General features: G+C 35.2%; 1 protein-coding gene across 4 annotated transcripts in view; it reads left to right on the forward strand.

The window, feature by feature from the left end:
* The window catches only part of OPA1 (OPA1 mitochondrial dynamin like GTPase), a 96,854-nt gene that overhangs the window by 58,644 nt on the left and 22,914 nt on the right, over positions 1-15,296 (forward strand). For all 4 annotated transcript variants that reach the window (XM_082654993.1, XM_082654995.1, XM_082654994.1 and 1 more), the window contains 4 exons: positions 1,080-1,220; positions 3,037-3,153; positions 9,889-9,982; positions 10,492-10,602. In XM_082654993.1, the coding sequence (XP_082511119.1) occupies positions 1,080-1,220; positions 3,037-3,153; positions 9,889-9,982; positions 10,492-10,602 (463 nt within the window). The remainder of the gene's footprint in view (positions 1-1,079; positions 1,221-3,036; positions 3,154-9,888; positions 9,983-10,491; positions 10,603-15,296) is intronic.

The raw sequence follows: 15,296 nt of genomic DNA on the forward strand, positions 1-15,296 counted from the left end.
AAAACCATTCCTTTGAAACATTTTCACTTTGAGCTAAACTAATGGAAATCTTGGTCAGGATAGATGGGAGAGTGGTGTTCTCCTGAACAACCAGCGTGGTGGGAACAGGTGGACAGGTGGAAGTGAAACAGGGCAGGAAGAGTGGGAGAATATAGTTGGAATTTTCCTTCCTGTCTCAGACCAAATAGCAGAAGTTTAAGGAAACAGTGAAATTTCTCTTTATTAAATTTCTTCTCATGTTTTCAGAGAATATTATTTAGTAGTTCCATTTACAAGCCGTTTATTTGTGTTTCAGTGTTATTTTTATATAAATACTCAGATTCCGTAGCTTGGTACAGTTTGGGGCAAAGTGCTATGGTAGTAACTTGTTTAGAGTAGTGAATTTGAAGCTAGTTTCCTGTACCATGCAGTTTTGAAAGAAGGATGGAAAAAATGAAAAGATAAAGTTAATTTGACACCGTACTGAGTCTTGCTTTCAGACTTACCACTAGTGTGTAGGCTTTCCTCATTTGGTGAAGAGATTGTAAACAATTATAGAGAAGAGACTGGAAGTGAATTTAAGAATGTTGGGCACCTCACAGAAGCAATCTAAGAACGATTTCAATGAAAAGACTTTTTAAAAAAATCAGACTGAATTTTGTATTTATCAGAAAAGGAGCATGTCAACAGGCACAGGGCCTTACAGTCATCCAGTTCTTAGATATGAGGCATTTATAGAACATTATATCTTCCCATGTATATAGGGCACTTTTTCCTAGATTGAAATCATACCCTAAGGTCAAGAAAGGATGTACATAGTAAGGTGCCTGATCCTGTGACTTGGACAGTAAAACATCTCAGCCAAAGTATCGATAAAGTATAGCAAATAGGGCTAATCCCCTTCCCCCCTTGCCCCCTCACATGTCCAGGTTGTTTTGCATTCATAAGCCGGGGTACTCTGGTTTTCCTTGTTTGTTGTGGTTGAGCTTGTGTCACCAATCGTGCAAAAGTAATATATTTATTAAAATTGGGACTCTGTTTTTATAATTATGCCAAGTCATGAACCATCTAAACACAGTCCTCTTTTAAACATTTCAAAGTGTGTTCACAATGAAACCAAGAATGAACTGGAGAAGATGTTGAAATGTAATGAGGAGCACCCAGCTTATCTTGCAAGTGATGAGATAACTACAGTCCGAAAGAACCTTGAATCCCGAGGAGTAGAAGTAGACCCAAGCTTGGTAATAAACTGCTGAAAAGCATGAACTTGCTTCCTTAGTCTTTGTTTCTTGTAGTAAAATGTTACTACTTCTAATGTATTACTTAGATATTTAAGTGCTTAATTGTACTTTGATCTTGTGTACTTTTGCTGACAAAAAGAACTTGGTCATTTTGAGCGTGGAAACAGTTGAAATTTTATTCTCAGTATTGCTTTAAGTATAATGCTTTAATTTGTAAATGGGGAACTTGAGACTTAGAAAAGGGAAGTTCTCTGGGCAAATTCAGCAGTAAGTTCTGGGAAAAGGGGAGAGACCCCACCGAGATCTCTGCACTACGTTACGCTGTTTCAGATTACAGAATGAAATTTTTGTTTAAATATGGCTCACTTAATATGTATGTTTTTTCAGTCAAATGTATCTTAATCAGGTATGAGTAAATTGGATAATACCTTTGGGTTCTATCTCATTTTCTTTCTTCATAATAAATATGAGGATATATAATTATAGTTTAGGCTACTTTTGCTTACCTTCATGATGCTTATTTGGAGAAAAATTTAAAAAAACAATTGTGTTTCTGGGCCTGTGTTCCCTAGTTAGTTAGGGTGTAAGGGATCAAAGCTTCATTTTAACATTAGCTTAAATTAGCTTAAGTGAACCCCATTTAGAAAAGTAATTCTAGTGAGGAAAACAATCATTTAAGAAGTTTCAGGGCCATGCATAGATTCTCTTAAAGATTTGTTTGCTATTTATGTTTCTGCACTTGAGAAATGAGTATACTTAATTTAAAATCCACCAGAGGTCAGAACAAGAAAACTGATGAAAAGAAACAGTTAAAGCTGCTATACATCTCATTGTTTATAAATTGAAAATGAAATTAAAACTAATGATTACATGAAATTATTAGTTTAATATAGATTTCATTTATCCACATTGGTCCTAGCTCTTACTAACAGTAAATTCTGTTCAGTTGGATACTTTTGAACTTTGTAAGTGGTTAATACAATAGGAGGGATTTTATCCATATCTTAGGATATGAATTGGCTGTATATCTTACTTTCTGTGAGCGAGAAAGTATCAGATTTTTTCCAAGAGAAACTATGTTCACTGCATTTTGTGAAGCTATAAAATAGGTAGCAAAGTACTGTGATAAGAATAGTGGATAGACTAGATGTCAGGAGATGTGAATTCCAGTACACTTCCATTCTATTAGCTAGTAATACTGCCTTTAGTTATTGGTATAATCTCAGCCCCCTTTTCTCAACTGTCAAATGGTGTTGATGATGCTTGTTCTACTTTCTCAACATTATTTTTGTTGTGCTTGAAAAAAGACAATGGTGTGGAAGACCTCTGAACACCCTAACAGACTATATAATAATAAAGTGGTGGGGGTCATATTGCTGAAGGAACAATGAAATTTCATAACGAGAAAGGAAATGTTGTTGGGTTGATGGACATGGTCTGAGACCAGCTTCCTAGTCTGACTCTGACCTCTGACAAGGCTCACAACCTCTTTTTGCCTTGGACACCTTACCTCTAACTAGAGGAAGATAATCTCCACCCTCTCTACTCTACAAGATGATTAATAATAATGCTTGTTAGAAACACTGCAAATATTGAAGTATATAGACTGGTAAGGAGTCAGAGTACTAGTGGTCTAATCTTTACCTTGAAAAAAAATTTTTTAATGGATATAGAAGGTTGACAGAATAACAACATTGCCGTTGGTTTTAATTAACTTTTTTATAAGTAAACTTTGTATATGACTTTTCAGAATGTGTTTGATCAACCTGGAGAGCATACAGTAACTCTTTGGTCTCTTTTCTTTTTATTATTTTAGATCAAGGATACTTGGCACCAAGTTTATAGAAGACATTTCTTAAAAACAGCCCTAAACCATTGTAACCTTTGTCGAAGAGGCTTCTATTACTACCAGAGGCATTTTGTAGATTCTGAGGTAAGGTTTCCAAAAATAAAGAGAAATGTTTTTTAGTGATAGTTGTTTAATTGCTTAAAAGTAAGCTTGAGGTTTAGCATTAACTTTTAAGTCTTTTGATCTTCTGAAAAAAAGTATGCGTAATTTATAGAGTGACCTAACTCTTATTTTTTCAAAGATATTTACCACTTTCTGTAGTGATTACATTTTACATACATATCATCCCAGTGCATATTAGATCGTGTGCATATAATAGGCACTACAATACTTTTTAAAGATTTTTTTAAGAATTAACTATGTTAGAAAATAATACTTTACCATTATAGAAAGTAAATGGAATAAATAAATGTTAAAAAAAACAACCATGCAAAAGGAAACAATATTTTATAATCCCCTGACCTAGAAGTACTTTTAGTTAACATTTTTATGTATATCCATTCACCTCTTTCTATACATGTTGTATGTATGTGTGTGTAGATATATAACATAACCATTTATTTGCATAATGGAAATAATAATGCACTACATTTTTTATCATGCTTTCCCCCATATTATAATTCTTTATATCATGAAAATCTATTTTTTTGTTTTTGAATTTTTTTCTATTTATTTTTTTTATACAGCATGTTCTTATTAGTTACCAATTTTATTCATATTAGTGTATATATGTCAATCCTAATCTCCCAATTCATCCCACCACCACCACCCTTCTCCCTGCATTCCCCCCTTGGTGTCCATATGTTTGTTCACTACATCTGTGTCTCTGTTTCTGCCTTGCAAACCAGTTCATCTGTACCATTTTTCTAGATTCCACATATATGCATTAATATACAACATTTGTTTTTCTCTTTCTGACTTACTTCACTTTGTATGACAGTCTCTAGGTCTATCCACGTCTCTACAAATGACCCAGTTTTGTTCCTTTTTATGGCTGAGTAATATTCCATTATATATATGTACATTTTCTTTATCCATTCATCTTTCGATGGGCATTTAGGTTGCTTCCATAGCTGGCTATTGTAAAGAGTGCTGCAGTGAACATTGGGGTGCATGTGTCTTTTTGAATTATGGTTTTCTCTGTGTATATGCCCAGTAGTGGGATTGCTGGGTCATATGGTAATTCTGTTTTTAGTTTTTTAAGGAACCTCCGTACTATTCTCCATAGTGGCTGTATCAATTTACATTCCCACCTACAGTGCAAGAGGGTTCCCTTTTCTCCACACCTTCTCCAGCATTTGTTGTTTGTAGATTTTCTGATGATGCCCATTCTAACCAGTGTGAGGTGATACCTCAGTGTAGTTTTGATTTACATTTCTTTAATAATTAGTGATGTTGAGCAGCTTTTCATGTGCCTCTTGGACATCTGTATGTCTTCTTTGGAGAAATGTCTATTTAGGTCTTCTGCCCATTTCTGGATTGGGTTGTTTGTTTTTTTTAATATTGAGCTGCATGAGCTGTTTATATATTTTGGAGATTAATGCTTTCTCCATTGATTCATTTGCAAATGTTTTCTCCCATTCTGAGGGTTATCTTTTCGTCTTGTTTACAGTTTCCTTGCTGTGCAAAAGCTTTTAAGTTTCATTAGGTCCCATTTGTTTATTTTTGTTTTTATTTCCACTACTCTAGGAGGTGGGTCAAAAAAGATCTCGCTGTGATTTATATCAAAGAGTGTTCTTCCTAGGTTTTCCTGTAAGAGTTTTATAATATCTGGTCTTACATTTAGGTCTTTAATCCATTTTGAGTTTATTTTTGTGTATGGTGTTAGGGAGTGTTCTAATTTCATTCTTTTACATGTAGCTGTCCAGTTTTCCCAGCACCACTTATTGAAGAGACTGTCTTTTCTCCATTGTATATCCTTGCCTCCTTTGTCATAGATTAGTTGATTATAGGTGTGTGGATTTATCTCTGGGCTTTCTATCCTGTTCCATTGATCTATATTTCTGTTTTTGTGCCAGTACCATATTGTCTTGATTACTGTAGCTTTGTAGTATAGTCTGAAGTCAGGGAGCCTGATTCCTCCAGCTCCATTTTTCTTTCTCAAGATTGCTTTGGCTATTCAGGGTCTTCTGTGTTTCCATACAAATTGTGAAATTTTATGTTCTAGTTCTGTGTAGAATGCCATTGGTAGTTGGATAGCGATTGCACTGAATCTGTAGATTGCTTTGGGTAGTATAGTCATTTTCACAATGTTGATTCTTCCAATCCAAGAACATGGTATATCTCTCCATCTGTTTGTATCTTCTTTAATTTCTTTCATCACTGTCTTATAGATTTCTGCATACAGGTCTTTTGTCTCCTTAGGTAGGTTTATTCCTAGATATTTAATTCTTTTTGCTGCAATGGTTAATGGGAGTGTTTCCTTAATTTCTGTTTTGGATTTTTCATCTTTATTGTATAGGAAAGCAAGAGATTTCTGTGCCTTAATTTTGTAGCCTGCAACTTTACCAAATTCATTGATTAGCTCTAGTAGTTTTCTGGTGGCATCTTTAGGATTCTCTATGTATAGTATCATGTCATCTGCAAACAGTGGCAGTTTTACTTCTTCTTTTCCAATTTGGATTCCTTTTATTTCTTTTTCTTCTCTGATTGCTGTGGCTAGGACTTCCAAAACTATGTGGAATAATAGTGGTGAGAGTGGACATCCTTGTCTTGTTCCTGATCTTAGAGGAAATGCTTTCAGTTTTTCACCATTGAGAATGATGTTTGCTGTGGGTTTGTCATATATGGCATTTATTACGTTGAGATAGGTTCCCTCTATGCCCGCTTTCTGGAGAGTTTTCGTCATGAATGGGTGTTAAATTTTGTCAAAAGCTTTTTCTGCATCTAGTGAGATGATCATATGGTTTTTATTCTTCAGTTTGTTAATATGGTGTATCACATTGATTGATTTGCGTATTTTGAAGAATCCTTGCATCCCTGGGATAAATCGCACTTCATCATGGTGTATGATCCTTTCAGTGTGTTGCTAGATTCTGTTTGCTAGGGTTTTGTTGAGGATTTTTTAATCTAAATTCATCAGTGATATTGGTCTGTAATTTTCTTTTTTTGTAGTATCTTTGTCTGGTTTTGGCATCAGGTGATTGTGGGCTTGTAGAATGAGTTTGGGAGTGTTCTTTCTCTGTTCCAATTTTTTGGAAGAGTTTTAGAAGGATGGGTGTTAGCTCTTCTCTAAATGTTTGATAGAAATCGCCTGTGAAGCCATATGGTCCTGGGCTTTTATTTGTTGGGAGATTTTTAATCACAGTTTCATTACTTTGTTTTGTTCATATTTTCTATTTCTTCCTGGTTCAGTCTTGGAAGGTTATACCTTTCTAAGAATTTGTCCATTTCTTCCAGGTTGTCCATTTTATTGGCATACAGTTGCTTGTAGTAGTCTCTTAGGATGCTTTGTATATCTGCAGTGTCTGTTGTAACTTCTCCTTTTTCATTTTTCATTTTACTGATTTGAGTCCTCTCCCTCTTTTTCTGGATGCATCTGGCTAAAGGTTTATCAATTTCGTTTATCTTTTCAAAGAACCAGCTTTAGTTTTATTGATCTTTGCTATTGCTTTCTTGTTTTTATTTCATTTATTTCTACTCTCATGTTTGTTATTTCTTTCCTTCTACTAACTTTGGGTTTTGTTTGTTCTCTCTCCAGTTCCTTTAGGTGTAACTTTAGGTTGTTTGTTTGAGATTTTTCTTGTTTCTTGAGGTAGGATTGTATTGCTATAAACTTCCCTCTTAGAACTGCTTTTGCTGCATCGCATAGGTTTTGGTTTGTTGTGTTTTCGTTATCATTTGTCTCTAGGTGTTTTTTGATCTCCTCTTTGATTTCTTCTGTGATCTCTTGGTTATTTAGTAACATATTTTTTAGCCTCCATGTGTTTGTGTCTTTTACGTTTTTTTCCCTGTAATTTATTTCTAATCTCATAGCATTGTGGTCGGAAAAAATGCTTGATATGATTTCAGTTTTCTTGAATTTACCAAGACTTGATTTGTGACCCAGGATGTGATCTATCCTGGAGAATGTTCCATGTGCACTTGAGAAGAAAGTGTAATCTGCTGTTTTTAGATGGAATGTCCTATAAATAGCCATTAAATCTATCTGGTCTGTTGTGTCATTTAAAGCTTGTGTTTCCTTATTAATTTTCTGTTTGGATGATGTGTCCATTGGTGTAAGTAAGGTGTTGAAGTATTGTGTTACTGTTGATTTCCTCTTTTATAGCTGTTAGCAGTTGCCTTATGTATTGAGGTGCTCCTATGTTGGGTGCCTATATATTTATAATTGTTATATCTTCTTGGATTGATCCCTTGATCATATGTAGTGTCCTTCCTTGTCTCTTGTAACTTTCTTTATTTTAAAGTCTATTTTATCTGATAAGAGTATTGCTACTCCAGCTTTCTTTTGATTTCCATTTACATGGAATATCTTTTTCCATCCCCTCACTTTCAGTCTGTATGTGTCCCTAGTTTGAAGTGGGTCTCTTGTCGACAGCATATATATGAGTTTTATTTTTGTATCCATTCAGTGAGCCTGTGTCTTTTGGTTGGAGCATTTAATCCATTCACATTTAAGGTAATTATCAATATGTATGTTCCTATTACCATTATGTTAACTGTTTTGGGTTTGTTTTTGCAGGTCCTTCTCTTGTGTTTCCCACTTAGAGAAGTTCCTTTAGCATGTGTTGTAGAGCTGGTTTTGTGGTGCTGAATTCTCTTAGCTTTTGCTTGTCTAAAGCTTTTGATTTCTCTGTGAAATCTGAATGAGATCCCTGCCGGGTAGAGTGATCTTGGTTGTAGGTTCTTCCCTTGCATCACTTTAAGTATATCGTGCCACTGCCTTCTGGCCTACAGAGTTTCTGCTGATAAATCAGCTGACAAACTTATGGGAATTCCCTTGTATGTTATTTGTTGCTTTTCCCTTGTTGCATTTAATATTTTTTCATTATCTTTTGTCAACTTGATTACTAAGTTTCTTGCATGTTCCTCCTTTGGCTTATCCTGCCTGGGACTCTCTGAGCTTCCTGAACTTAGGTGACTATTTCCTTTCCCATGTAGGGAAATTCTCAGCAGTTATCTCTTCAGATATTTTCTCAGGTCCTTTCTTTCTCTCTTCTCCTTCTGGCACCCTATGATGAGAATGTTGGTGTGTTTAATGTTGTCCCAGAGGTCTCTTAGGCTGTCTTTCTTTCTTTTCATTCTTTTTTCTTTATTGTGTTCCACAGCAGTGAATTCCACTATTTTGTCTTCCAGGTCACTTATCTGTTTTTCTGCCTCAGTTATTCTGCTATTGAGTCCTTCTAGGGTATTATTCATTTCACTTATTGTATTGTTCATCTCTGTTTGTTCTTTAATTCTTCTAGGTCTTTGTTAAACATTTCTTGCATCTTCTTGATCTTTGCCTCCATTCTTTTTCTGAGGTCCTGGATCATCTTCACTCTCATTATTCTGAATTCTTTTTCTGGAAGGTTGCCTATCTCCACTTCATTTAATTGTTTTTCTGGGGTTTTATTTTGTTCCTTCATCTGGTACATAGTCCTCTGCCTTTTCATTTTGTCTGTCTTTCTGTGAATGTGGTTTACGTTCCACAGGCTGCAGGATTATAGTTCTTGTTTCTGGTGTCTGCCCTTTGGTGGATGAGGCTATCTAAGAGGCTTGTGCAAGCTTCCTCCATGAAAATCTTGCTTTAAATAATTCTTTAAAAGAACTGTAGAAAGTTCTTAGAATGGACAACTGCACTTTAATGTCACATTTTACAAAGTAACCCCTAGGTGGCGGTAAACTAATGTATTTTGAGCTTTTTCATACAAGGATAAATGCTTTTTAAAGTGTCCTTCTGAAAGAGCTCTGTTAATCAGCGATCTTATTTGAGACCCCTAAAGTGTTTTTCTTTTACGTTTTCAGCAGCTTAAAAGAAATTTGTGTTTAAATGTGCCTATGTAAAAATTGGCAAGTTGTTTGCATAATTTTCATTGTTAGTAAGACCTCTCTATTGAATAAGCTTTCTTTCTTTTCTTTCTTTCTCTTTCTTTCTTGCTTTCTTGCTTTTTCCCTTTCTTGCTTTCTTGCTTTCAAAAAGGAATATGCTATTTTTTTAATTGAAATATAGTCGATTTACTATTTTATATTTGTTTCAGGTATACAGAATAGTGATTCAATATTTTTATAGATTATACTCCATTTAAAGTTATTATAAAATATTGGCTATATTTCCCTGTACTGTACAATATATCCTTGTAGCTTATTTATTTTATACATAGTTGTTTGTACTACTTAATCTCCTACCCCTGTTTTACTCCTCACCCAGAGGGTAAGCTTTTTTAAAACATCATTAATGTATTTGCATATGCAGCTGAATTTCAAAAATGGCTTGAGTGTACACTCAAAGAACAGGGGTTAGCCTAAGGACATATTTAAGATAACATGATTGTTAGTTGAACTAAATGCTAAGTAAGGATATATTCTGTGAACTTCTGCTTGTATATAACATAATGAAATTCTCTACTTCCCAAGTTTACTTGCTTTGTCATTGGAATCAAAACAAAGCTATGTAGCTGTGGTGCAAATAAAACCCAAATCATGTAGAACTTTGTGGTTCCTGTGCAGAAAAAATGCAGTAGGTCCTATCTACAAGAGGAATATATGTATTAGGTAAATCTGATTATTTTTTATTAAAGCAGAGGCTGTAGGTACTGACTTCAGGAATTTTATGTGTTCATGATTGTGGTTTTCATTTTTAAGTTTGCATCTGGTAATCTTTATTACCTAATATTTCAGTTGGAATGCAATGATGTTGTCCTGTTTTGGCGAATACAGCGAATGCTTGCTATCACTGCAAATACTTTAAGACAGCAACTTACAAACACTGAAGGTAAGCCACAGAAGGACCACTTTCTGATTTGACATGAAAAATAACAGTAATAACATTTCACTTTAAATAGATGGATGCCAAAATATTTCCTGAATATTAGATTTATTAGAAGACCAAAAATTATAATTTGCCTTTAAAATAGTAATGAAAATAAACCATAATTGAAAAAGATGGGAGATAAACATACCAGGAGTCTTTCTTCATTACACAAAAACTCTGTTAGGAAAGGACTCCTAAGCATCACTTAGGTTTTTTGGGGAATCTGTACTTCCATTAAAATATTAGGGCTTAAGAATAGGACTTTCTCTGAGGATATGTGTTAGTTTCATGTTGATAAAAGTACTGCATAACAGGTAGATATTCTCCCTATAACTGAGAAGTCTGAACTTAACAATAGATTTATCGTGATGAGAAAAATAAGAACTTGCTCTCCATATATTGTTAATTTTATCATCCTTGTGCATTCATAAAAATCATGCTTCTCATTTTTCTTTATTTGCTTTAAACAGTCAGGCGATTAGAGAAAAATGTTAAAGAGGTACTGGAAGATTTTGCTGAAGATAGTGAGAAGAAGGTAAAATTGCTTACTGGTAAACGAGTTCAACTGGCTGAAGACCTCAGTAAGTAATCCTTCCTGCCCTCCATCTCACTGCCTTTTCACCTTCTGCATGTCCATTTATTTCTCCATCTCATTTTAAACTTATAGAAAAGTATGTACAAAGAGCTTTTTCCCCCTGAACTGTTTGAAAGTTGCTGACCTGAAGTTCCATCAGTTCCAAGTACTTTATTAGAAACAAGAATTTTCTCCTAGCAACCATCAAAATCGGGATGTTAATAACACTGATAAATTACTACATCTAATTTTCAGACTCCATGCAAGTTTCACCTGTTGTCCTAATATTGTCCTTCCACACAAGATGTTCCATATTCATCTTGTGCTTTCCCTGACCAAGCTTCCCTTTTTGGAGAATGATATTTAGAAATCAAGAACTAGAAACCAGATATGTTCATCATTATTGAACTATCACTGTTCCCAGACCCACTCGGTGGAGCGAAGGAACAAATACCATGTGTGTGCGTGCGCATATATACACATTTACATCTGTATTTCTAATCGTATGTATATATCTGTATTGAAAACCATAAGTTGACACCAGTGCTTTCCATTTTAATTTAATAATACCGAGTTCATTCTAATTTTTTCCTTTTCCTTATTTGTAATTCCTTTTTCTGACAGTGATAAATCTGGCTCTACATATCTTTAATATATTTCCTTATTTTGATCAGTCCTCTTATATGTAACCAAACTTGCTACTGTCCCCTTCATTGCACAAATGTTCTTCTCACCCAGCTCGGTTCTTCTCGCCCAACTCCAGGCCACTACCACAATACCTTACCCTGTGTTGACACCCTTTCCACCTCATCTAGGCTCTGACATTCTGTGCCAGGTTGCCCTTCCTAATGGAGTCCTTTATACTGAGCTCATGCTCTGACACTGCAGGCATCTCTCTCTCTCATTCTTCCTACCCCCTGCCCGGCTACATGAGGACTCTTCCTCACCTGAAGCCCAACCGTGCTTTTGTAGAGATACTGTTTTCATCCTGCTGTGCTTTGGCCGCCTGCACTGACTCCTCCTACACGGATCCTCTCCTCACTGCTGGGCAGGTTGCGAACACCCTCTTACACCTGGTCTGGCTTTAACATCTATACCAGGGTGATATGGCTCCCCACCTTCAGCCCCCAACCTAGCTGGGCCCTGTTAGTCACTTTGTCACTTTGTTTTTGGGGGCTTTGGGGAGGCGCGGAGGGACATTTGGTTCTTTGAATGCTAGTGAATTCCTAGCTTTAAGATGTTTGGATTGCCTATTAAGATTTACTTAAATACTTGAGAACCGAAGGAAATCAGTGAGAAGTTAATATTATTAAATAAAAATGAAAATGCTGGTGGTTAGTGCTTCTGTTTGAGTTTACCTTGTTACAAGTTTCCCTTATTTCAACTTCATGAAACAGTATTTTTTTCTTTCAATGTAAACTTAAATTTACTATCTATGAATTTTCTGATACCCAGAAGGTAGCACATGCTCAACCAAAAGCAGTTCTTCACATTTGAAAACAGTTTCTAAGCTGAATACTTAGCACTACAATACAACCCCTAGAACATCCAAGTGAAACCAAGCAGCGCTTTCCTGTCTTCTGCTGTGTGCCAGAACACAATGTTCTCCTCCACTGCTTGTCCTGTCTTTCTCTCTCCTCCCTACTATCTCAGCTTCCTATTTCTTTCTCTTTTCCTTTTCCTTCTTTCTTTAGGTAATCTTTTTTTTGAAACATATCTCACTTTAACTTTTATTTCCATCTTCTGTTGCTATTCTTCCAGTTTTTTCATGCTGCCTTGGTGGTGTAGTTAAGTCTGTGCTAACTCATAGAAGGCCTGTGCTTAAATCTGAACTACCATGTACTAGCTGTGTTATCTTAGGCAGGGTATCTCCCACAGCCTTAGCTTCTTTGTAAGAATGATACTATAATAGTTTTTTTTACAGGGTTGGTAGGGGAATTGGTTCAAAAAAACATTTGGAAGTTTCTGGTTCATAATTTCATGCTAAATTAGTACTGTTACAGGAAGAGGTGTGTCAGTATCACAGTGTATACAGATCTATTTCTTTTGTATCCCTCGAGACATAGTTATCAGACAGTGAAATACTTCCATGTGTTTTACCAGCATATACATTTTTAAGTGATTAGAAAATATGTCTTTTCTCATGTTTTATAATAGAGTCTTGTGTAACCCCATCATTTTCTACTCCCAATTTGATTGTTTAAGGAAAGTGTATTGCTAACACAAATTTGTGCACTGTCAAGCCAAGTCTTATGTTTTCCTGAGAAAGTACCCATATGACTCCCTTGAAATGATTTACTACTTTTGTATATATATAATTATTGTCGTGTTAATGTACCAAATAATGTCCTTGGAAGCAAGTGTTTGACCAGTGACTCAGCCTCATCAGTCACACTAAAGGAGATGAGCCATGACTTTGTCCATTAGTTGAAAAAAAATCTTGAGAGTACCTTTTCCTTACTGTTTATGTTCAGTCTAACACTTGCGAATATGGTCATGGATACTTTCAGCCAGTAAACTGTCACAGTTTAATGGTTACTACTGTCTTACACAGATCAAAGTTCCTAGTATAGCATATTCAATTAGAATATGGTAAGTCAGTTAATGAAATTTAGAGAAAGGGAGTCAGAGTTTTTGTTTGTTTGTTTTTACTACAGTTTCAAAATGGTACAGGGTAGATTACTGTAGAGATTGGTAGAAGTTTGATGCATCATATATTTTGCCAGTTTTAAACGTGCCCAATTTCAAATCATTTCACCAGTTTACTTTGGGGATTCTTCGACTGGTTGTCCTTTAAGATGAGTACATAAGTAGTACGGTATTCTCTCATATTCTGGAGAAAATATACCGTGTTCAATATTGAAGTGAAGCCACAAAGCTAGAGTTAGGAAGATGAAAGAAATGAAAGAAGAGCTTGCCTCTTCTAGTTCTAGGAGCCTTATGAGATGAGGAGGCATACAAGGAACCAGGACTCTGGAGATGCACTGGATTCCATAGGTGGAGCAGGGGAAGGTCAGGAGGAACCTGGGACATCTTAGGATATAGAAAGTAAGGAAGTAGTTGAAGGATGATAGGGACAGGTCAACAAGATACAGAAGCCAATGTGCAGAGGTTCCTGTTGGCTAAAACTAGGACAGTTTGGGCATCAATATAAATAAGGACAGTTATAAATTATAATCCATTGAATAAAACAGGAGTCCATAAATTGATAATTATATAAGTAAATGAATAAAATCAGTGATGAGGAATGGGATGTTTGTATAATCACACAAACTGTCTCCATGCAAAATAATTGAAAAGGAAAAAAGAATAACTTTAAAGTGGGGAAGCCTGGTAATAACCACCTTAATCAAGTGGTCACAGTAATATTATCAGTAGTAGTCAAATCAGAACTGTGTGCCACCTTATAGAATGCAGTGAGAAGAACCCAGCGTCACTTCTATGATTTTCTTACCTTCAATGTATAACTTAAATTCAGTCATAAGGATACATCAGGAAAACCCCAATTAAAGCACAATCTACAAAATAACTGGCTTGTAATCTTTAAAATGTATCAAGATCATGAGAGACAAGGAAAGACTGAGGAACTATTCCAGGTTGAGGGAAACTAAAGAATAAGAAAACAAAATACAATGCGTGATCCTGAACTAGGTCTTTTTGCTCTAAAGGACGTTCATGGGACAGTTGGTGGGAATCTAAGGGTTACATGGTAGTAATACTTCACTGTTAATTTTTAAACCTTGTTAGATTGGGATTATTTAGGAAAATATTTGTAGCTACTACACAGAATATTTGGGGCTTGTGGGGCATAATGACAGTAAATGATTCAGGAAAAATGTTCTTTGTAGTATTTTTACAACTGTTGCCTAAGTCTGAGAAAAGGGTAAAAAAAAATTTAATTTTGTTTTTATAGCTGATAATGGATCAGGGATCATATGAAAATAATTTAGAGATAATGAGACTTTTGAAAACATGACCTCTGAAGATGTTGAAAGACTGGGTTGCCTCATGGACAGTTTAGTAAAATACATAGCTAATCTTTCCACCTTATTCCTTTTTTGCATTGTCTAGTCATACTCAGAATTGTCTGGTGTTTAAATATGTTCACTATGACCTTGATGAAATTCTTTTGATTTTATAGTGAATTTTATCTCAAAGGATTTTTTATAGATACTTAAATACAGCATTAATTTAGATAAAATCTATTTGGATTCCCAGCATAGTTTTTAATAATGTGTCCAATGTATTTACTGAAACGGACCGCAATTTTAAAACGCTTTCTTTGAAGAGGAAAAAATTGGCATGTTACAACTCAATTTAAAATGTTTCTTTCTATAATGATCTGCTTATGATTTATAAGATGTATTTTATGATTGTCATTATATAAAATAAGTAATAGTGCTAACATCTCACAGACTTTTTTTTGGAATTTATTCTCCATCCCAGCCTGGAAACTGAGTGTCTGGACACTGGTAACAACTGCTAGTAATGTTGCTAAACTGAATTTCATCAGAACAGCATGGGATTCTTTTATTGTTTGCTCTGTAAATATCATATCAACCTAGCTTACTGTGAGTTTTTGGACCTTGATATCAGTTGCATGGGGTTTAGAGCTTAGGTTTCTTTTTTAACTCTTGTTCACTATTTCCTGTGTACATAATCAAAGAATCGCTGATACCCAGGAATTAAAGCGGTATTACC

The sequence above is a fragment of the Grampus griseus genome (assembly GCF_964374135.1).
Source record: "Grampus griseus genome assembly, chromosome: 5".
In the NCBI taxonomy this organism is placed as follows: domain Eukaryota; kingdom Metazoa; phylum Chordata; class Mammalia; order Artiodactyla; family Delphinidae; genus Grampus; species Grampus griseus.